Below are 25,893 nucleotides of genomic sequence, written 5' to 3'. Positions count from 1 at the left end.
GATAAAAAGTTAATAACATTATAAAATCAACATTAAAAACAAAGTATTATACTAATAGGTGGAAAGTCAAGTAGCGACGTCTCTCAGTGTTTTGACATTTGATGTCACTCGGTCATTTAGGTTAAGTGCTAGTAATTTCCTTAGTTCATGTCATTTTTTGTAATATTTTATCTGAAAGCGCTTTAGTGGTGCACAGTAAATAGATCTGTGCATCTCCCTCGAATAGTAATAGTACTTTGATGGGCGTACAGTTGAGTATTATTATAATGAGTAATTGTTGTAATGTAACACCAGTACCGTTACAGAACTTGTACAGAATTATTTGTACGAATCAGATTGCTTTGATTGAATCGTAATGGTTGTGTATAATTCTTTGAAAGGGTTTGAATTATTAAAATACTTGTACCTATATAATTTTATATAACATGGATATTTAAATAAAATAGAATAACTGTTAGTTATAAGGGGGTTTATAAGTTTAAATATCAATATTTAGGTTAAGGTAACTATATAATCATTGTCATATTAAGGTTATATAATTTACAAAGTTAAATGAAGTATAGTTGGCTGTGTTTTATTATCTATAGACCATCAAAATCTTAATTATTACTGATATAAAAATTTAAAAAATATATGCTTTCTTTTTTCGATAAAACTTATTTAATAGGAAATAAGGAAGCTAATGATTATATATTGTTGATATATTTGCATATAAGTTTAAGTTTCGATATCTAGGTTAAGTTAACTGTCTAGCAATTAAAATAATTGCATTATTATAGCTCATTGTGTCGAGCTTTTATGGTTGGCTGTTTATTTTTCTGAGTTTTCTTAAGAACGGAAAGACTGATAGTTAAATTACTGACTATATATGACAATAATTATGAATAGTTTTCTATGTGTACCCATCAAGTTTACATATTGACATTAAGGTTGTGGCAAATAACAAATATGTTTTGGTGGCGTTGTTTTTTAAAACTGAATATTTACAATGTAATTAAATCTTATGTAATTTTTCAGTTCTTTACTTATTCACAGCATGTCTTTTATTTTTGGACTCTAAAAAGTATTATCTTGCCTTCTATGACCTTATCTATGAAGCAACTATAGGAATAGAAAAGTTGGGACAAGTTTATTTGCTCTAATAATTAAATGTTGTTGATATATTTACGTATAAATTTAAATCACGATATTGAGGTTATGACAAATGAATGACAATATAGTTCATTGAAGTATTAAATTCTATGGTATCATTTTTTTTATTATCAACATGGGGTCATCAGCATATACATACATACATATATTTATATAGAAAGTAACTTTGGTTTATTGTTGATATATAGATAAATAAATTATATTTGTCATTATGTATATTGTTTTTTTTTCTTTACTATAACAAAACATATTTCTATAAAAAGTTCTTGGTATTACTTTTAATACATCATAGAAGATGATTTAGTATAATCTTTTTAAAATCTGAACTTGAATTTAAAGCTATTTTTGACAAAATACAAAGTACAATCAGGTGTTAGGTTATTTAAATAAAACAGAACTAATTTTGCTAGTTTATTACCGAGTAAATTAACTTTAATTATTTGCCTGTCATCTGTTCTGATTCTTTGATATAATCAACACAATATTGTAACTAGGGTGACAGCATAACGCAATATAGCTCCTTTTATTTCAGATGACAGTTTAAAAAACTTATTTACGCCCAAAAAAGGTGGTTACTGACGAAAACATTTAAAAAATCAACAAAATGATTTTGAATGACCGTAAATTGAAACTGAATGAAATAGCAGACACTCTAAATATATCAACTGAACGTGTACATCATATCATACATGAATATTTGAGTATGGGAAATCTCTGTGCAAAGTGAGTGCCGCACGAGCTCACTTTTGACCAAAAACAACGACGAGTTGATGATTCGGAGCAACATTTAAAGATCCCGTGTCACAACTTCGTGAAAATGATGGCAAAAATCCACGAATTGGGCTTCGAATTGCTTCCTCGTCCAACGTTTTCTTCAGATCTGCCCCCCAGCGACTATTTCCTGTTCTCAGATTTCAAAAGAATGCTCGCTGGGAAGAAATTTTCGTCAAATGAAGAGGTGATCGCTGAAACTGAGGTCTATTTTGAAGCAAAGGACAAATCGTGCTACAAAAATGATATCGAAACGTTGGAGGGTAGCTATAATCAGTGCATCACCCTTGAAGGGAATTATGTTGTATAAAAAAAATTGCCAAAAAAGTGTGTTTTAATATGGTAGGCCGCTGATTTTTACAATTGAACTGTTAAGTTCTAACTTTTTTTCTAGTCTCTCTTTTAGTTGTGATGCAACATCACTAAAATACCTCTAATTGTAATACTATAGCCGATGTAATCTGACTCGTACAGACATTAAAGTTTCCTGCCCCCATTGTGAATTAGGGATGCCGAAGAAATATCGATATTTCTCAGAAAAAAATAATTAAATATATTTCTTAAACATTATAAAAAAACAAATTTTGCTGTCCCCCCACTATGATACGCCACTGGATCTGGATATCATTAAATATCGTTAAAATCAGGATAATTAGGGACTGATACGTTGAAATATCGATGTTTCAGTGAAGATAACCCAACATTAACTGATGTTCTCGATTTCGTGGTTTATGGCGACTATAGTCCACCAAAGATGTTGCGTCCGCCCGCACATCACAGTCATTGATCGTTCCAGCCGTAATCGCAGGCGCTAAGGAGCATTAACCCGCGCACCCATCAATGAAAACCCACCCCGACGGCCCAGGCCCGAGTTTCCTAACGTCGGGAGGCGCGCACAGGAAGCCCCACGACCGAGGAAACCACGCGACGGAGAGGAAAGCCCGACTATCTCGAACGCCTGCTCCGACGGACCCCCCCTGCCGCCGCCCATAAAAGCGGAACGTCGACCGCGTCGCAGGCCAGTCGACACACGGCCCCCAATCCAGAAAGAACCATCGCCAGCATCCCCCCAGCGACCGCGACAACGGCAATGGCATCGTACGCAACCTACCGCCACATCGAGCTGGACAAAGTCGGTTACAGCAAAAAAAGGTAAGTTAGAAAGTCGCCACGAGACAGTGCGGAGTGCAGTGAAAGCCAATGCACCAGCGCGATGCACGACGGGTCACCTATATCGAAAAAATCTCGCTCGGGCCTCCGTAATATTTGGGTCATCTAAGGGCACCCACGAAAACCTCGAATGGCCTCGCGTTACGTTCGATCCTCGAAGATAACATCGTTTTCATATAGGTTCCTTTGATTCTCCATCGCGATATCAGAGAATTAAGCACAGCACTCTTCGATTTTCATATTTGCATACCATAAAAATAAGCCATCAGCTTAACAAACATCAAGAATGTTCGTTCTTAATTTTGCAAAAAAAAAATGAAGAACTCATTAATATCTTATTTATATATATTCCAAGTATTTTTTAATTAAATAATATCATAGATAATTGTTTCTGCATCTGAAAGACAGTTTCTTAAAAGTCTTCTTAAAACAGTTTCCTTATTTAATTATTTTGATCATTATTTTTCCTGTAGAAATATAGTTATTATTATTTTGTTTATATTTTTGCATGTTCAAAAAAAACGAGACTAGTGAATAATGAGACTGTTAATTTTTTCAAATACCCTATAATTCTAAAATTAAAAATAAATCTTCATATTAACAAATATTAGTCGTCATCTTTATTAATTTCATCAAAAATATGAAGAACTCATTAATATATTTTGTATGAAACCTTAGTACCCATTTATATATTCCGACAAATGTATTTAATTAATCAGTTTCAATCATAGATAATTGTTTTTGCCTCTGAGCGATAGGATTTCTCCAAATAAATCATTCATTTTTCCATGCAAGATTTTTTAAAACAATTTTTTAATTTAATTATTTTAACTATGATTTTTTTCCTATCAAATATAGGAATTATTATTTTGTCTATAATACTTATACATTTTTTAAAACATTCACTGAATAATGAGGCATTTTCTAAATACTCTAAAACACCAAGATATCTCCAAAATTAAATATAAATCTTCAAATTAACAAATATCTATAACATTCTTTATTAATTTCTCCAAAACATTGAGGAACTCATTATTATATTTGTATATTCTAAAAATTTTATTTAATTAATTAATCTCATAGATAATTGTTTAGGCTCTGAAAGATTTCTCCAAATATATTTTATTATATATTTTCTAATTTAATTATTTTAACCATGGTAATTTTTTTATAATTTTTGTATATTTTGTAAAAATTTTAGTGGATAATGGAACTGGGTATTATTTTCTAAATACTCTATTAATTTAATTATATTGATGATATATATATTATTTTATTTATTCTAAATTAAATCGAATAATATACCTAATTATTTTTACCTAATTATTTTAAATTCATGTTTTCATGAAGGTTTATTTAAAAGAATTTATTTAATTATTTTAATCATCATATTTTTGCTACAAAAATATATCTGTTTTGTGTTAATTTATTTGATTTGGTTTGTTTCATTATTCTCTTTTTTTTTTCAATATAGGACTCTATTTTTTCTAAGCAATTTATTAATTTAATTAGTTCAATCATAAAAAAAACTTTAGTAATATTAATGGTTAACTAAATGGATAACTTTAGTAACACTAATATATTTTAGTTTAATTTCGTAAATCTATGAAATTTTTTTTCAAGACAATTTCTCTAATTATTCTAATCCTAGAAAAAAGTGTGCTATTTTCTAGGGAGACCTATTGGAAATTAAAAATAAGGTTTTATATTAATATTACTATTAACGAAAGTTTTCACTTATTAGCTTATTTTTTATTCTAATAATAGAAAATTTTTAAGAATTTTTATTTAATTGTTTTCGGAATTCATTTCATTTAAAATAACTTTTTTATTATTCATTTTACTTAGTGACGTCTTATCACTGTAGGTGATTATTTTTGGTTAAACTATATTTTCTATTTAATTGTAAAATATAAAACTAAGAATATATCAAAAATATATTTGTTCTAGTGGTTTTATTTAAATTTATGGTATTACTATATTCTAAAGAACCACCTTAAAAAGTATTGGGGTTCTTCATGAATCAGTCAACTTTCATTCAATAAAATTGGCATTCCTCGTGTCCATATTTTCAGAAGTCAAATGGAGATAAATGCGGCTGATAGGAGAAATTTACATTCTCGCAATTTTTCGAGAGATATTTTTGAGTTTCTGTGAGAGATCTGACCTCATATCACAACATTTTCTACCTGGCTAGTTTAAAAATATATCAATAATGTATTGTTTTAGTACCTTGGTGCTAAACCGTGAACAAAATTTCTATTGTAGATCTAATCCCTAGTCTTTTCTTTTCATTTCATTTCAATATACTTGAATGTCATTTTTACACTGTAATAAAATAAATGTTACATGGATTAGGTCTAAAAACTATTATATTATTAGAGATTAAAACTAACGTTTTACTATTTTATATTATTTCCAATTATTACCTATAAATTTTACTAAGTATGTCGATCCTTGCAACATTTGCATCAAGTATATTAATCCTGCTATTCATTATTATAAACATTATGGTTTTAAGAGTCCTCTATTTATCTATAAAAGAACTGATATAACGTTTCTTCTACAAGAAAATCCAAATATAATTATATTATGGATTAAATCTTTTATAAAATTATAAATATTATGGTGACAAGTTTAAATGATACTGGTCGTAAATCAGGAGTGTTTTTCCTTACAGTAGTCAGACATGTTCCTCGATAAAGTGACCCAAATGTCCAATTCTAAAAATATATCGACAATATAAAAATGGACGCGGAAGAACTAGCCAGTTATTGTGAAAGGGGCTTTCGTAAAAAAAGCGTCGAGCTTTCCAAGCTTTGACTAGGTTCGTTGATTTGTGCATTGTGTAAGAAACAGGAGTACCCCTTTGAACAGACCGACAATCGTTGCGTATGGGTATAATAAAACGTTGTATCGCTGTATATACGAGTTGTCTCAACAGAAAGTTTAAACATTTCAATTTTCTGATTCCCTGTGTATTGTCCAATAGCTGTAGTGCTTCCAGATTGCTGTTGTTCCACTTTAGGTCACGTTTTAAGGCGAAATCCTGGATACTTTTGTAAATCCACTTGATTGTTATTATTATTGTTATAATTTATAATATATGTATATATATATATATATATATATATATATATATATATAAATCATATATATATATATATATATATATATATATATATATATATATATATATATATAAATCATATATATATATATATATATATATATATAGTCACGCATTTTTAAGATTTTTTTCTGTTCATATTACTACATATTCGATTTCACACAATCAGTCAATCACAGCAATCAGTAGTGAAACATTCATTCTGTCTTTCCTCTAATATTACTTTTGATGTTTTCCTTTAGAATAACACCAGTTCATTCGATCTTAGTTTTTTATTGTAGAGCATATTTTTCAGATCTTTAGATAGCGCTTTACCATATTTAATCATCTGACCTTTATATCTATTATTTAATATTTGGTACTTAAGTTTTATGTGTTTCGAGATAGTCGAAGCATTAAATACAAAAAATGTTTTCTTGAATGATTTGGAGGATTTTCACGGATTTTCACTAGCACTTCGGTATTTTTGATGCTCGTTTCTAATAGTTGATATTATTTTGGCTTGTACAAACCGTTTCAAAGTTAGTCAAACCTGTCGACACCGGTGCCATCTATTTGCCAGTTTGTTTATCTATTTCTGTTTATAATTTACCTAATGGTTTTAGATGCAATGAACATATACTGGTAAAAATTACAAAACTGTATGTAAAGTTAGGCCTATAAATTAGTTTTAAAGGATTTTTTTTAAATTTGAAGCTGTAATCTGAAAAATCGGTTCAATGCATATTATTCGAAATATTGTTCATCGATATATCTTTTTCCCATCTTTAAGATATTAATTTTTTTGTATCTTCATAAGAAGAGAAGCGTTGTTCAGACAGGTTACGTATCATACAACGGGGGGCAAAAGTTCCGCTAGCATTCTGATTGCCTATAACTTTGCTCAAATAAAAGATGAGTTAGTTTGGTTTTCATAAAACGTTTATCTGGTCCTTACAAGTTTGTTTCGTTATGATTGAAAAATTATATCGGCTAAATGGTGACCGCGATTCGCTATGCAACTTTCGGCTCTTTTTAAGGCATTTTTCATCCGACATCCCGCAACATCTAGGGCTACATGTCCTCTAGTCCTTGCTCTTTCATTTCAGGCCAAGAAAATTTCGAATCATGTTTTGCAGTGACAGTAACTGCAATACCTTGGTCATTTTCAAAAAAAAATAGGGACCAATGATATTTTCAGTGTGAATACCACACCATACAGTTGTTTTTATTGTTTTTATTTTATTATTTTTATTTGTGTTCCCCTAAAGCCGACTGTTCCGTATATTGGCGTGACCACTGAGAAAATAATTCTCATTATCATTTATCAGTTTAGACGAAACATCTTCAATTTCACCAGACAGCCATCAAACACTAATTCTGCTCGTTCTTGTGAAACTGAGCTAAATGTTATATAACCAAGATGACGCGCAATCAAAATGGCAGCGGGACTTTTGCCGCACCCTATATGTTGGAACAAATAGTAATGAGAAGGAGCAAGGTTTGGAGAATACGGCAGGTGGATTATTTTCCCATTTTAATGTCCATAAGTATGTTTTCTCGGGTTTTGCAACATGGGGTTGAATGTTATTATGCTGAAGAATAATATTGTTCGCATTCCGGTCATTTTTGAATACTCTCGTTCAATATATTTTTTTAACGTCCACAACGCTTTTTGTCTTCGGTATCAAAATCACTACTTTTCGTCGAAATCAGTATTCACATGTTGAAATCACTGAAGCATGGTTGCCAGAAGCTTCACACAGCATTTCATGACCTTTAGCCGCCTTTTTCGTCAAGTTCAGTTGTAAAAGCTTTAAAATATATCTGTTATATCTGTTAATATAAACAACAACGCATCTTTCCCAAGAACTCAAGTTTTTCTAAGATATTCGACGCCCGCTTCTTCAGCTAATTATGTTTCCATACATTTCCATCCTGCCTTTCCCTTAACATGATAATTTTCCGGTTTTTTTTTCATTCGGCTCGGTAATTATTTAAAGGAATTTCACGGATATTTGCTACGGATTTTTCAGCGGCCGGCAGCAATTTCTGTTTTTCCATCGAACACGCACCTTGTTCAACACTCCGCGACCGCAATACCGTTCGAAGAGGAAAACATCAAGTCGATTCCTGCAATCTTCTCGATAATTGCTTGCCGTACTGGTGTAGTATCGTGTTTTTGTTTTCGTTTTTCAACGGATATCGGTCTGAAAGTTATTTCGATGGTATTTTATATCTAGATGTTTGTTTTCAGTGTATCTTCTTCATTTTTGAGCGGTAACAATTCGTTAAATTGTTTTTCTTTGTTCATATGAAATACATTTTCTTTACCATCACATATATACTCGTTTTTCTTACTCCAACATAATAATTTTTTTGAACAATTTTAAAGAAATAAGGCAAAGATTTAGATATTGTACTATTTGTTATTGTTAATTTGTACTATTTTTCACTCATACCTATTCCTAAATAAAAATAAGTTTGCTTGCTTGGTTAGAGTAGTAGTAAAGGCGACAGGACGATCCACGTACTGTTGCGATAGTCGCGGGTTCGAATCCTGTTGGGGCATGGTCGTAAATTTATGTTTGTGATTGTCCTAGGCAAGAGTGCAAAATCCGACAAGGAAAATGATCCTAGTCACGCCAGTAACCAGGCTGGGTAAGACCGGATGTCTTCAGGGATGATTTATAAATTGGTAACTCGCCAGTCGGTAGGCCTAATGCCGAGGCCCGTGGTTTGGAATCCATGATAAACTGTAGGCCCAGAAAAGAATTTTTCAACCTCTGATGACAGTACGACTTTGACAGACTCATTAGTTTACGTGTTCCAGCTAATCAGACAGCATTGTGCCTCTTTTTAACTAGAATAAAATGAGAAGGAAAATATGGTCTGATTCTGAAACGAATTTACAAATTGCGACTGGCATGTACAAAAAAACTTTGAATAAACTATATATATATGACCTTCTAAGTATCAACAAATTGTTGTCGAACAGACTTGGTAAAATATGGTGGGTAGAGTAGGACTCTTTAAAAAGATTTTTGAGCTTTTATGTCTGAATGAATGTTGTGAGTAAGTTCAATCAGCAGGAAGATCCCAATGAGGATTTTGTCTATTAGATCAACCAAATTTATATATATATATAAATGCGGATATATATAGCGGATATTCGTTAAAATCGAGTATATATCGAACAGTATGCGATGGCTTGACCTAATTTAGTGTCATTATCATAAACTGAATCACTTGTTTGTAAACTAGAGCGAACCTAGTGTGAAATTATTCTAGTTTTTATGAACGCCAATATAACAGATGCCGAGTATCACTATATATATGATTAAAGCCTGAATTTAGCCGAGTTTAAGTCGTTTTTAATCACAGACCATCAGTTTCTAATGATCCAAGGACAAAAAACCACTAATTAGCCATACACCACTCGGTAATCGTCGATCTGTCCGGTCAGAAATGATTTCGTTTTTGATACCGGCGTCATATTATTTCTACGACTTTTTCGCTAGTCCGGCTTCGAAACTTATCAGAGTGGATGGTGATGGTACACTTCCACTCGGTTTTCTAGGCCGACTGGAATGCAAAAATAAAAACCCGCAAGAAAATGTCGGCCTGTACGGTCGAAAAGTGCCCGTTTTCACTGCAAGATTTATTAAGTATTATATGCCGGCATATTAAACTGTACATTTAGTCGTATCTGTGCTGACTGAAAGTATAACATGGGACGGATATGCTTAATAATTCTGCGATTAAATATTAATTGCTTATAATGTTGGAGAAATTCGTATGGGGTGCCGTGAAAAAATATCGACTCGTCCATTCAATAAAATAGCCAATGTACGTCATCAAAATTTATAATGCAACGTTGCCGCACCAAATTTAAGTTTTCGTTTATTTTGACTCTGACAACAAAATACTAATGTAAATAAAATAATGAAACAAGAGTAACTTTATAAAATATAATTTATTTTAACATTATTACTGCAATTATTTGGACAGCCACAATAGTTTGTAGGTTAGAATTATTTTATTATATTTATATTGAAATATCTTCTAAGCCACCTATAGCATCCCCTGGAGCAGCCACAATAGTTTGTAGGTTAGAATTATTTTATTATGTTTGTCAGGTCATTCTAATATCACTGTATTTCTCCATAGTTTATTCTTCTACTACCTGTGTATAATTTTCTTGATAAAATTGGATTTAATCACTGCGTTATCCCCAAGGAAATTACCATATCTTCAAAAAAGTTGGTATTCATGGTCTTCTCGTACATTTTAACGAAATGCTCATATATATTTTGAACAATTATACATATGTGCATAAATATTTCATACTTTACAATAGGATTTTCTACAGTTATCCTATATTCGCTCATCTTTAGTTGTTTCCACTTTCATCACGCTATCTTAGTAATTATCAACACCGAATAGTAATCCCACATCCAGAAAATGTCATTCATTTCAATAATCCTTGCAGCTTCGCAACTTCAAACTTTTTCGGTCTATCAAAATGTCCTTTGTCTTGCGAATTGTAATCGACACTTTTGAATGTTCAAAACCATGCCTTACATATTTTTAAGGTGACTTTTTTGAATTGGAACACTTGGAGTAGTTCAAGTTGTCTCTCAGAGACGTACCTTTACCATACCTGTGCTCCGTAGAGGCAGACTGGACGGACTAGCATTTTGTACAGAGTCGCTTTCTGACGGATTGGGAGTTTGTTTTTTTGCAGAGGAGTGGAAATAGTGTAGAGTAGATAAAGCATTGGTCCCAGTACACTTCCTTGTGGTACACCTGCTTTAGCTTCTTTTATTGTAGAGTAAGCTTCTTCTTGTTTGTAGTTTTGTAGTCTTGTTTGATTTTTTGTAGTTTATGAACAAAGCATTCATGCCAAACCTTATCGAAGGCTTGTGCTACATCTAAGAATATAGCTGAGCATACTTTTTGAATTTCGTAAGCTTTTTCAATAATATCTGTTATTCTGGTCAATTGATGAGTGCTTGTTAATAAACCCAAACTGAGAATAGCGTCGGGACTACCACCGTTTGTGAAAAAAAGCGGTATCATCTGCATAAAATGCTGTGTGGGAATGTTTGCGGAGTGAGAAATCAACCATATATAAGTTGAAGAGGGCTGGGACTAGTGGAGCACCTTGCGGGACTCCTGCGGAGATCTGTTTACGAGAGGGGACCGCGTCACCGATCCTCAGTTGAAAGGACCTACCGTCCATGTATGAATTTATCATGGATATTAGGTCATTCGGTAGACCTAGTTGTTTTGCTTTGAATATTAGACCATGGTACCATACCTGATCGAAAGCTTTGGAAATATCTAAAAAGATGGCTCCAGTTTTTCGACCTTTTCCTAATGCCTGGTGGATTGTTGCTGCGACGCGAGCAGCTCGATGAAAGCTTGAATGTTTGGCACGGAAACCGAATTGTTCGTTCGGGATTATGTGGTATGCGTCTGTGAAGTTGTTTAAAGCATGTAATATCGCTTTTTCGGCAAGTTTGGAAAGTTAACTAATCAGGCTGACGGGCCTGTAGTTAGATGGACCGCACTTGGCATCCTTTTTAGGAATGACAGCGACAAGCGCATGTTTCCAGTTCTTTGGGAAATGCTTTACCCTCAGGATGGAGTTGATAATGTTAGCAAGTTCTGATAGTTGCTTGCAGGTCAGGTTTTTCAGATGGTTTACTGTTATACCATCTGGGCCTGGAGCTTTTTTAGAAGACAGACGTTTTATGGAGAGCTAAAGGTCTGTGGGAGAGACTATGCTCTTCAGAAGATGAACTGACTCGAAGTCTTTTCTTTAGAGAGGGGATAGTGTCATTTATGATGGACAATGTTTGTTGAGGTGGGCCCAGAGATGGATTGCAGAAAAGAGACGTCGTCGTGGTGGTTTTTTATAGCCTGGTATCAATCCACTAGCGTTGCCAACTTCTGAACTTAATGTAAATGTAATAGTGGTGGCCTAAAGGGTTGTAGCGACTGCTACAGCATACTAAAGTCTGGCGATATCTCTTAAAAAACCCGATAAGACTTTCCAGTACACCGGGTATATATACTGTGATTATCATAACATCCGTATAAAATTGATTAAAATTAGAAATTGAACCGATAAAAAAATGAAATCGCTAAAATATTCGCCCGAGCCCAACCAGATAACTTTCATCATAGCGCTTCGTGGAAAGGAAAATGGCGAAAGCGAGGAAAATCGGCGAAAAACGTGACGGACGAGGCGTCAGCGTCGGCCAGGAGAAAAAAAAAGGTAACCGCACCGGGTACGGTCTCATTCAAACAACAAACCGCCCGTCTCTCCTTCCTCCCGACCCCCCTCTCTGCCGCCCGTTCTCTCTTATTTCCGCAATGTTATTAGGAGGGTCCAGGCCGTGAAGGAAGAGTGGTTTGTAATGTAATGAAGCGCGTCGCCAGCGCCAATTCGTAAATAATCAATGACAATTGCGGTAACCGATGTCTCCGCTCTGCTTTCACGAGATTCCATGAATCGTATAGTTGGGCATTTAGTACAGATTATCTGCTCTCTTTGGTTTTCAGAAGAAAGCGCGTGCCTACAGCACTGATAAATACTGGGTTGATTCAGTATAACGCTATACTATACTCGATGCAGGATCTTTTAGCACGTAAGAACAATCAGAAGTTGGAGGGAAGTAAATCCGGCGGATAGGGTGGTTGTTGCAACAATTCGTACATTGATTGATGATTATTTTAGTTATATTTGTAAAGCTGATCTTTTCTCAATAATATTTATATCTGTATATTCCAAATATTTATAACAACAATCCAAATTTATTGGTTAAAAATAGAAGAACCTTTCAGAGACTTCAGAACTCACACCACTTGTTGTTGAATAACATTTATATTTTTTCGGATACTAAATATTTCTTTTCAGAAATTCTCATCATATATCTTCCTATAACCTCATGTTAAGCATGTATGCACTGCTAAACATACCAGTAGTTGTATAACATTTTGATATTAATATAATTTTCTGCCATTGCATTTTCGGGATCATTTAAAATACACATATCAGTATTTGTATAAAATGTTATGTTTAATAAGGTGTTAGTATAATTTTTCTGTAAGGTGTAATATTTTAAACGGTATGACATATAATGGGTTTTTAGCTAAAAATTGCTTAAACTCAATTTTTTAAATATCTCCAGAACAGCTTATAAAATGGCAAAATCAATGTTTTTTTCGTTTTTCTCATCATAATATTGGCTAGATATGAAAGTTTCAATTCATTTTATGACCTAAGATATTTTGACAATTTTTCCGTATATATACTCAGGAGAAATCGCGATTTTCTACCATATTCAGATATATTTCTATAACTTCATTTTGAGGAAGGCTACATTGTTGAAAATATCAGTACTGGTATGAAATTTGATGCTTAATAAGGTACTAGTATAATTTTTCTCTAAAATGAAATAGTTTAAACGGTATGATATATAATGGGTTTTTAGCTAAAAATTGCTTAAACTCAATTTTTTAAATATCTCTAGAACAGTTTATGAAATGGTAAAATCAATGTTTTTTTCGTTTTTCTCATCATAATATTGGCTAGATATGAAAGTTTCAATTCATTTTATGACCAAAGATTTTTTGACAATTTTTGCGTATATATACTCATGAAAAATAGCGATTTTCTGCCATATTGAGATATATTTCTATGACTTCAATTTGAGCAAGGCTATATTGTTGAAAATATCAGTACTGGTATGAAATTTGATGCTTAATAAGGTACTAGTATAATTTTTCTGTAAAATGAAATAGTTTAAACGGTATGACATATAATGGGTTTTTAGCTAAAAATTGCTTAAACTCAATTTTTTAAATATCTCTAGAACAGCTTATAAAATGGTAAAAACAATGTTTTTTTCGTTTTTCTGATCATAATATTGGCTAGATATGAAAGTTTCAATTCATTTTATGACCTAAGATTTTTTGACAATTTTTCCGTATATATACTCATGAAAAATCGCGATTTTCTACCATATTCAGATATATTTCTATAACTTCATTTTGAGGAAGGCTATATTGTTTAAAGTATCAGTACTGGTATGAAATTTGATGCTTAATAAGGTACTAGTATAATTTTTCTGTAAAATGAAATAGTTTAAACGGTATGACATATAATGGGTTTTTAGCTAAAAATTGCTTAAACTCAATTTTTTAAATATCTCTAGAACAGCTTATAAAATGGTAAAAACAATGTTTTTTTCGTTTTTCTGATCATAATATTGGCTAGATATGAAAGTTTCAATTCATTTTATGACCTAAGATTTTTTGACAATTTTTCCGTATATATACTCAGGAAAAATCGCGATTTTCTACCATATTCAGATATATTTCTATAACTTCATTTTGAGGAAGGCTATATTGTTTAAAGTATCAGTACTGGTATGAAATTTGATGCTTAATAAGGTACTAGTATAATTTTTCTCTAAAATGAAATAGTTTAAACGGTATGACATATAATGGGTTTTTAGCTAAAAATTGCTTAAACTCAATTTTTTAAATATCTCTAGAACAGCTTATAAAATGGTAAAAACAATGTTTTTTTCGTTTTTCTCATCATAATATTGGCTAGATATGAAAGTTTCAATTCATTTTATGACCTAAGATTTTTTGACAATTTTTCCGTATATATACTCAGGAAAAATCGCGATTTTCTGCCATATTCAGATGTATTTCTATAACTTCATTTTTAACAAGGTTATATTGTTGAAAATATCAGTACTGGAATGAAATTTGATGCTTAATAAGGTACTAGTATAATTTTTCTGTAAAATGAAATAGTTTAAACGGTATGACATACAATGGGTTTCTAGCTAAAAATTGCTTAAACTCAATTTTTTAAATATCTCGAGAACAGCTTATAAAATGGTAAAATCAATGTTTTTTTCGTTTTTCTCATCATAATATTGGCTAGATATGAAAGTTTCAATTCATTTTATGACCAAAGATTTTTTGACAATTTTTGCGTATATATACTCATGAAAAATCGCGATTTTCTACCATATTCAGATATATTTCTATAACTTCATTTTGAGGAAGGCTATATTGTTGAAAATATCAGTACTGGTATAAACTTTGATGCTTGATAAGGTACTAGTATAATTTTTCTGTAAAATGAAATAGTTTAAACGGTATGACATATAATGGGTTTTTAGCTAAAAATTGCTCAAACTCAATTTTTTAAATATCTCTAGAACAGCTTATAAAATGGTAAAATCAATGTTTTTTTCATTTTTCTGATCATAATATTGCCTAGATATGAAAGTTTCAATTTATTTTATGACCTAAGATTTTTTGACAATTTTTCCGTATATATACTCAGGAGAAATCGCGATTTTCTGCCATATTCAGATATATTTCTATAACTTCATTTTGAGGAAGGCCACATTGTTGAAAATATCAGTATTGGTATGAAATTTGATGCTTAATAAGGTACTAGCACAATTTTTCTGTAAAATAAAATATTTTAAACGGTATATCATATAATGGGTTCTTAGTTAAAAATTGCTTAAACTCAATTTTTAAATATCTCTAGAACAGTTTATAAAATGGTAAAATCAATGTTTTTTTCGTTTTTCTCATCATAATATTGGCTAGATATGAAAGTTTCAATTAATTTTATGACCTAAGATTTTTTGACAATTTTTCCGTACATATACTCAGTAAAAATCACGATTTTCTGTTATTTTCAGATATCTTTTCATAACTTTATTTGGAACAATGATGTATTGTTGAAAATATCAGCACTTGTATAAAATTGATGCTTAATAAGTTACTACTATAATTTTTCTGTAAAATTTGATGGTTGAACAGAATTGATAAATAATCGGTATATTCTATTACCTAAATTATTTTCTAGATAACATATTCATGAAAAATAGCTTTTTTGCCATTTAACTCTTAACTCTTTCTCGCTCTCCCAACAACTTCTCAGCGGCCTGGACCGAACAATCCAAGAATCTCGACCGGAAAAGCATCAAACCAGAAGGCATAATAGCAAAGACAACAAACAACAGCCATGACCAGGCGTGTGCATTTCCTCAGTATAAACAGTTCAACCGTAAAGGTTGAACATTCGAAACAAAAGAATCACATTTAACACCGGGAACATGCATCATTAAACCCGGTACTGGCTGAAAGTGCTTGTTATATTCGTCGCGTTTGGTCGTCTAGCTTTCCTCGGGTGCACTCAACATGACGAGGCAGCAGCAGTTGTTACAGGAATGAAATTTACTGTTTTGAAACATTCTAATTCGAACTTTAGTTATATGTTGCTAAAGCAGTTTAGTGTCTTTTAGTATAGTAGTATATTGTAATGTACCTTCAACAATTCGGAACGGTTGATGATGAAGTCTGTATTGAATTATTGGTAATAAAAAGACATGAATAATCGGTAATCTTCTGTTAGTAGCAATTAGTTAAGATGAGTTGCCGCCCTATGATATGATTTTTTTAAATTAATATGCATCTTACATTAGATATGCTTAGTGCAATCTTAATTTATAAATTAATGCATTAGTACTGTTCTGTTATATACAAGCAATATGTGTACGGGATTAATATATCAATGTATGTATTTCCTAAATTAAAATAAAACCAAACTACTTAAGCTAAAGTTAAGAATACACTTAATAAGTTCGTGTGGTTTGGTTCGCTTCAATCTTCTGACTTCCTACGTGTTGTCCAGTAGCTGCATCGGTTCCAGGTTGCTGTGATTTAGCAACTTTATTTCAGATTTTAAGGTTAGATCTTGGATCGGGCAGCTCTTCTTTGGTTACGTAGCGATAAGCATTGGTAATTAATCGTAGAACTTTACATATTTATACATATTTACACCTCATAGGTCCAAATTGGCTTTTTGATTGACTGATAAACCAATCTCTTTGATTTTAGGTCAAGAGTATCTTCCCACTAACCGGTACAGTTCCTTGACTTTGAATCTAATCTGCTCTGCTTTTTTTCTAATATGATGTTTCCTATTTAACCTACTCTCGATTTTGCTTGAGGAGCAGTGCATCAGTTAAGTGATATAATTAGTTTTCTTGTCATTTATAGTTCATTTGTAGATCTTGATGACTGCTACTAGTACTTTTTCTACTGCCTCAGGTAGAGATATATCTTGATATACCACGATAACTGTGCCTGTGTTTCTTTTGTTGTTGGGTAGCGCAGATACAGTAGTGGTCCCAAGCACTACCCTTCATGCGAGACTCTGAATTTTCTTTCCAAAGTACATGATTCCAGAAGTCGACAGTAAATCCGCGGTAAGAAAGTGAGCAAATTTCTTCTCAATAACAATTATATTGGCCTATAAATTATTATATTAAAGAATTTAAATCAGATGGTATTACTGCATATTAAATCTCGTCTGGTACATTTCTAACTAACTTCATGTTGAGGTCTCAACTGACAAACTTCACCTTTCATTATGTGTCAGATTTTTTCAGTGCCACGAAAATGTCTGAATTTCTACCGAGTAAATCGCATTTGCGGGAAATTTTAGTTTCTTACTTAATTTTGAAGAAAAAACGCCTGAGGGTCATCGAATGCAGTGTGAAGATTATGACAATCATACTCTATCGATTTCATTATGTGAATGCTGGTTTGGGCGCATAATAAATTTGATGCGCATCCCAAAATACAGACGTCACACTATTATTGTTGCGTTTTCCCACGCTTTGGAGCCGGTTCATGGTGTGCAATCCATTCGGACTGTTGATTGGGCTTCGGAGTGAGATGATGAAGCCATGTTTCATCCATTGTTACATATCGACGCAAAAACTCGGGTTTATTACGCTTGATAATCTTCAAATACTGCTCCGAATCAACACCTCGTCGTTGTTTTTGGTCAAAAGTGAGCTCGCGCCGCACCCACTTTGCACAGAACTTCGTCATACCCAAATATTCGTGAATGATATGATGTACAGGTTCAGTTGATATCTTTAGAGTGTCTGTTATTTCATTCAATTTCAATCTATGGTCATTCAAAGTCATTTTGTGGATTTCTTTAGTGTTTTTGTCGGTAACAACCTCTTTTGGGCGTCCACTGCGTTCACCATCTTCGGTACTCATTTCACCATATCTAAAACTTAGCATACCAATCTTTGATGGTTGATTTTCCTGGAGCAGTATCCGGAAACTCGAGATCAAGCCAAGTTTTTGCTTGAACTGTATTTTTTCCTTTCAAAAAGCAATATTTTATCAACACGTGAAATTCCTTTTTATCCATTTTTCACAATAACCAAAGTTGCTTCACTCAATATGCTATAATTCGCAAACTAATGATCCGACAACTGGCAAATGTATACGCTCATCTTTTGAGGGTTAGGGCTAACTAAAAAACATATGAATTTAATTCTAGTAGCGCCATCTATGTGTCAGGCCGGAGACTTTTCAATTGACCTGTTATTATGTCACATTATTCAATTAAATCTTCAAAATGTCAGGACAAGGGTTCGAGTCTATATTCTTTGACGGCACTGCGCTCAAACAACGGTAAATGTCATAAATAAATCACGAATTTTAAATTCGCTCGAAATTTTCGGAAGGAAGTGATAAACATCGCGTTTTCTTCGCACCTAACGGAAGTTCTACGCCACAAACCCCGCGTAATTTACTTTTTAATTATCTACTTCTCGAGCTTATTATTATGTACAGTTTAGTTGGTATCTGTTTCATTAAGATCCTTCAAGTATATCGAAGAATTTTCATTAATTGACATTATTATTTAATAGACCATTATGTGATTTAGTTACGGGTCTTTATCAGCTGTCATTAATATTTAGGGGCACGAAAAAGCTAAAAATAATAAAAATGTTAGTTGTTTATTGTGTTCAATATATTATTTTGCCTTAAGTATTATACGAGAGATGCTACTTAGATTTTTAGCCTAGTAATGAAAACTACCATGGTAGGTACCCTCCATGATACCCACTATACTCTTTCATGTGCATGAACCAATCTCGATAACACTTTTTCCATCACCATTGAACTTTGGTTAAACTTTGCCGGATCCAACTTGAACAACTTAAATAACAAGACGTTCTGAATAAGGTTATAACCGTAATAAACCTCAAACTATCAACTAGAAACGTCTAATGGAGCCTAACAACACTTAGTATTGACAAGTCTCAAGACAGAAATACAGCACTCGTATTATAGAATTTTTTGTCGGAATCAGATTTATCAGCGGAAAAAATTGAAGGAACTTCCAAGAAAAGCATTATTTAAGATAGCATAATCATAAGATAAAACGTTTTTTCTTGATCAACATTCAAAAATATATAAAAATAAATAAGTACCTAGTTTTACATTCAATAAAAATGTTGTTGCTACATTTGCAGATGATACTGCAATTCTAGCACTTGGTGATAACAATACTGAACCACCGAAAAGTTACAAACAGCTATTGTCGAAATACAATGCTGGAAGAATAGTGGCGTATCAAAACGAACCGAAATAAATCAATGCATATTGATTTTATCAAAAAAGAGTCAAACACAAGACATGAAAGCATGATGCTTGATGTTAAACCCAGATGGAAACCACTTGTTAAGAAAAAATGTGAAGCACTGTAGCTGAAGAACGAAAATATACTATATTGGGTGGATATTCAGGTGACGAGATGTTATGTCAAAGTGTCTATCAGAATAAGAATTTTGTAATTATAAAACCATAGCAAATTAGGAAAAAACAAATAACTTATTAGTGTTAATTTACTAGATTGCTATAATAAATAAAAAAGAATCACTGGAAATAGTGATGTAGATCTGTAGTATATTCAAAGTTATTTTGTACATACGTCATCTAAATTTATGACGTCAAAACGTCGCAATGTTGCCGCATCAACTCGGAGTTTTAGTTCAGTTTGGCTTTGGCATACAATAAAATTCTAATCTAAACAAAATAATTGAACAAAAATGTTATCAAATATAATTTATTTTAACATTATAGTACATCTAAAAACTGCACTTAATTTTACAGCCACAATAGTTTATAGGTTAGAGTTATAACCTTTTATCACAATTACTTTCAAGAATTTTGCATACGTCTGACAACCGGACGACTTTGACAGGTTCATTCGTTTACGCGTTCCAAATAACAAGACAGCATTGTGTCTCTTTCTAACTGGAATAAAATGAGAAGGAAAATATTGTCTGATACTAAAACGAATTTACAAATTGCGATAGGCAATACATTAAACATCTTGATGACGTATGTAAAAAGAAAAGCTTTGAATAGACTATAGATGAATTCATTTTAGAATGTTGAAGGTATAAGAACCACCACAGTCTTATTACTAATATCCCTCAAATTAGAAGAGTTCAAGAGTTTTTGCTACATACCATGGGTCGTACTCATCTGTATAACATGATACTATGCAATTTTTCCGGAATGTATCGAACGGTCCTGGTATATATCGTTGTCGGTGATTTGTGAGCTCGACTTGCGTATCATAGTATCGGAGCTCTGACATTTAATCGCTCGGTTCCTTTGTTTGTGACCATCTTAGTGGGTTAGGTAGATCAGCCAACCGGAAATATATGATGTTCTATACGCATCAGCGATAATTATTGGACAAATGGCTTCGCTGGGTACAGTATCGTGCTGCAGCAACGAAGACCAACCTACAATGCGTCACGCCGTTCGGCCAGCGGAGGAAATAATACGGGACGTTGAAAAAATAGGTTCGAAATATATGAAACCGTTTTGTCGTCGAGGAAATCAAGCCAGGTCTGATTTTTTTTCGAATTTTAACGGATGTCAGTTGATGCATGAACAGTTTTGCCTTAAAATAACTTAACAATAATTAAATTATTAAAAAATACAGCTCCAATCGCCAGTATTCGCCAGATTTTGGTCGGCGAACTTATTGAGCAATCTAGAATCTCATAATTAGATAGAACGTATTTCAGAACAGGTTTTTTAAGATGTATTTAATAGGTTCTTGCATGTATCCTGGTCATTTTTCAATGTAGCGAAGAAACAACCAGAAAACTGTATAGATAATAAAAGTCAACGAAAGTAAATCAGTGCATATCGAATTCACGTACCACCAAACTGTTCATATACCAGTAAATATAAATAATACTATTATCCCATACAGTAACAATGCTAAGTAATTTGATAAAACCTATATAAACCTATGGACCTTCAGTTATGGAGATGTTCTGCGACAAGTAATATCAACAAAATACTGAATTAAATCCTAAGAAGTATTGTGGATGCACCTAGATACTATAGAAACAAATACTTACACAGAGACCTTCGGATTTCGGACCAGCTGTCATAGAGGATATTAAGAGATTCACAACAAGGCAAGAGCAAAGACTCCACCTCCGTGGAGTCTGAAATGGAAGAGCAAGGACTAGAGGACATGTGATGCAAGATGGGCCACAGCTCGTTCAACAATTGAATTGAACTATTGAATGACTTTTTCCACGAAGACTAATATAGCGAAGTGGCGATTTAGCATGTCCAGCCAGATCTCCGGATTTAACAGCACCAGACTTTTTCTTATGGGGTTTTCTAAAATCAAAACTTTATGTGAATAAGCCCCAAATGATTCAACATCTTAAAGACAATATTCGTCACGAAAAAATGCCTCAAGAGAGCTGAAAGTTCCATAGCGAATCGCGGTCACCATTTAGCCGACATAATTTTTCATTCATAACGAAACAAAAATGTAAAGAGCATATTTAATAGTAGTTTACATTGATATCTAGCATTTTCACCAATAAATATCGCTGATCAAACTACATTCTACCTAATAAAACTAATATCGACGTCCCATCAATATATAAAATAGCCCCTCATCTTGAAAGGAAATGAGTATATATCCGGCGAAGGGGGACTTTTTATGTCATCAATCTTAAGTTACAGCGTCATTACCTACTATTTTTTCATTGTTTTCAGAATACGCAACCCTTCTTCTGAAATTTTCAAGGTTTTCTGTCCCATTACGGACACCCAGGCTATGAACCAAAAGAACGGGGCTTCGAGAAAGGCCTGCCAGCACCGGGACTCGTTCGAGCGCCTGTTTGGCTCCCCCGATGGCAAGAAACAACTGAAAAAAGGTGAGCATCATCGCGGATCGCTTTATATATCGATTAACGATGGCGGTTTCAGATATCATCAATAGGAACCCAGTGACAGGGGATGGTGTAGCGTCGTGGGACTCTAAAATTAAGTACAAAACGCCAAAGACATATAAGGGTAAGTCCTGATTGATATCTTAGTCAGTTTCCATTCCCTAATGCAAGGTTCATTAAAAAACATTTCTCAATTTAGTTATATATTAAAAATAAAATCAAAAGATGGTCTTTCCTATATTAACTAAGGCAAATTTTCGCATATAAATACTTACCAGACAGGACAATACAGAACGAAGATGCTACAAAACCCCTTGACATACAAGCTTGGCAAGCTTAATAAGTTTAAAGAGGATTTTCAAGAGTCTCGTTGCTGATTCCGAACTTATTCGAGAGGACATCTTTTTTATGTCCAGATATTAAGGCAATCCAGATTATTAAAACGTTAATGCTAACCTTACAACGTCTTTCTGGTTCAAATATTTAAAAAAAAAACAGAAATTTATGAAATAAAACAAACATTAGGAGTGTGTCAATAAAATACGTAGAGGACGGATAAGAAATTGAAAAGGCCAAGAGCCTTTTAATAAATAACAGTATAGTAAAGACAATGTGACAGAAAACACTGCAAAGTTAAGTTATACATTGTAGAAATGTTGTTAAAAAGTTAAGAAATAACATATTTATAAAACTATTTAAAATACTATTTAACTATACTAAAATAACTATTAAAAAAGAAAAACTAATTTATTTATTAAGACCACACTTTTTCGTGAATTTATTAGATTTATAAAAAAACATATATACTATTAAAGAAATTTTTAGTCAGAATAATAAATCTTAAAAAAATGTCCTTGTTTTTAAATCTATATATGCAAATATTCAAGTGTTACTAGGATACCATATAAATCCTTCAAAATTAATTCACAGTCATATTCTAATTTGAGAAAATTGATAAAAATGCTGTTTTACTTACCGTTTTCAATTCGCCAATGATTTTTAAGAACGAATAGGTCGTAATATTTCACGGTTTGGATTTGTTATGATATATTTTTTCAATTATTGATTATTTTCGGCGATTAACACCATATAATTTATGAAATATATTAATTTTTAGGCATTTAATTATAATATAATGCTGATTATCTGTATAGAAATAAAGCGAAACTGAGATAAACCTCATATAACCAAGATTAATCCTTCAAAATTATTTCACAGTCATATTCTAATTTGAGAAATTTGATAAAAAGTTGTTTTACTTACCGTTTTTAATTTGCCAATGATTTTTTAGAACGAATAAGTCGTAATACTTCTCTGTCTGGTTTTTTTATTATATTTTTTTCAATTATTCGTTTTTTTCCGCATTTAACACCCTGTATTTTATGAAATATATTAATTTTTAGACATTCAATTTTGATCAAATGCTGATTATCTGTATAGAAATATTTTTTCTTTTTCTCTGGACTATATATCTATATTCGCTTGTGTAAAATCGTTTATGCTAATTTTTCTCTATATTTCAGAACGAAATCCCATCACCGGTGAGACCTACATCATCACCACGCCACCACCGTTCACCAATGGTACCGCCAGCCTCAACGGCACCGCCTAATCCTGACCAGAAGACTCGTATAGTACTTAAGATCCCTCATCGTCCCGTATCACACCCACGTCCACCTTCTCCCGGTCTCCGCGGCCCCGGCGCCGCCCCCGGAACCGGGACGCATCCAGAAAATAATCTAAAAATACGTTTTAGACCATTTTTCGACGTCGAACCTTGATTAAAAAATGATTGAGAGTATTTCTACTAGCTCTATACAGTGGTAGAGTACAAGAAATACAAAGCAAAACTACGAACTTCCGTTTCCCTACTCCAAAAAAAGGACAGCAAGCTTCCAAACCTCGTAGAATCGTCTATTTTTTTATAACTATGTACGTACATTCACACTCACCGACCCCTACCCCCCTGCCCCCGTCATTCTCATAATAGTAGAACAAAAGCATCCGTCATTTAACATCTTAATTTATTCGTCATAAGTTGTAAGATACTAAATCGTTATAATATTTATTCCCTAATTATTTAACAATAAAGGTATTTTTAAAACGGCAAATTCGTTTGTTTTATTGGGAACGCCATCTGTCGGCGCGACGAGGTGAACGTTGCCGTTCGACGTCCGTTTGTTTCGTAGAAATAACAGTTATTCGAAAACAATTGCCGGTAAGTCACGTACTTGACGTGGACCTGAGTAAAACAAAAAAACCGCACTTACAAAAATAGGACGGTTAAATATCATTTTACTGTTGTGACCGATATTTCGGTTTTACGTGACGTTTGCCGGCAAAGAAAAAACAATGGAACGCCTTATTGGGCAAAATAAAAAGTTGCGGTAAAGGCAGGACAAGGTCTGAATAATTTTAAAAATCATCTATATTCTTTCATTAAAAAATGTTAATAAAAAACCACTACAACTACGCCATCTATGGTATTAAATATGTACAATTATATAAAGAAATACAAATTTAATGAAGTCAAAACGTTATAAATATATTAATTTTCCATGAAACTTCCATGAGCTTCGATGAAACAGACATAATGTCATCTGTCAAGTTCTTACCGTATTAGATTCAATTTGATATTAAGCCTTGAATATTTGTGACATAAAGTGAAAATATGCCCTTGAATATAACGTAGATATACAATATTAAGGACAACTTAAATAAGTCGTTAAAACAGGTTTCCACAGTAGTTGTCAAATTTCATTTGTTGTTATTTTATCCTATAAAAATTGTAAACAAAACTAATATTTTTCAGATGTATTTATCATAATTAAACAAACTTCCTTAAGTCAGTTGCCATATAAAATGAAAACTCTTGAAAATATAACTGATATACAATATTATGTTTAAGTCAATAAAAAAGATTTTGACAGTAGTTGTCATATATATATTATCTTATATTATCTTTATCCTATGAAAATTATACACAAAATTAGTATTTTTCTTATGCATTTATCATATTTAAGTACATTAAAATATATGGATTAATCTTTAAAATTTAAGACAACAATAATAATGCTGTTAAACTTATTTCATAAAAAAATTATTGAATATAAATTTTACTCTCTGGGGATAAAACAGATTTCTTTATTTGTATTTAAAAATGTTAATGGTTTTTCTAGTATGGTAAATTAATTAGTTTTATATAATTTATAGAATAATGTGTTTTTATTTTTTATTACAAAACAAAAACAGTGTAGAAAAAAGCAAGAAAACTTGGGCTTGTGCCAAGATACAGCGTGTTGAACCATTCATTATTGGGAAATGGGATATATGTCAAAACCAACGATTAGATAACAAATTATTTTTCGGAAGTCATCAGTAGCTTTCACAACAAAAAATAAACAATGGAGGTATTATTTTAGGCTTGCGTCCTTTTTCGTGTCTAGAAAAAATATGCATAGCCAAATAAATTAGAAAAAGAAAAGAAAGTAAAAGTTTTGGGACACTCGTGTAACTGTGTACATATATTGTGTAACTAGT

At 32.4% G+C, this 25,893-nt stretch overlaps 1 protein-coding gene across 1 annotated transcript; it reads left to right on the top strand.

Annotated features, from left to right (window-relative positions):
• The first annotated feature begins 2,915 nt into the window (after positions 1 to 2,915).
• LOC143201581 (uncharacterized) lies at positions 2,916 to 24,106 on the top strand. The gene is made up of 4 exons (XM_076412718.1): positions 2,916 to 3,075; positions 22,178 to 22,338; positions 22,391 to 22,477; positions 23,877 to 24,106. Exons 1-4 carry the CDS (start codon positions 3,014 to 3,016, stop codon positions 23,963 to 23,965), a joined length of 399 nt encoding a protein of 132 aa, XP_076268833.1. The 5' UTR covers positions 2,916 to 3,013; the 3' UTR covers positions 23,966 to 24,106.
• Positions 24,107 to 25,893: the final 1,787 nt, after the last annotated feature.

The sequence above is a fragment of the Rhynchophorus ferrugineus genome, unplaced genomic scaffold (genome assembly GCF_030347505.1).
Source record: "Rhynchophorus ferrugineus isolate W39M unplaced genomic scaffold, kcgeb_rfMv2 rfM8, whole genome shotgun sequence".
In the NCBI taxonomy this organism is placed as follows: Eukaryota; Metazoa; Arthropoda; class Insecta; order Coleoptera; family Curculionidae; genus Rhynchophorus; species Rhynchophorus ferrugineus.
The sequence above is the reverse complement of the archived record's forward strand: the minus strand, read 5'-3'. Positions and strand labels throughout refer to the sequence as shown.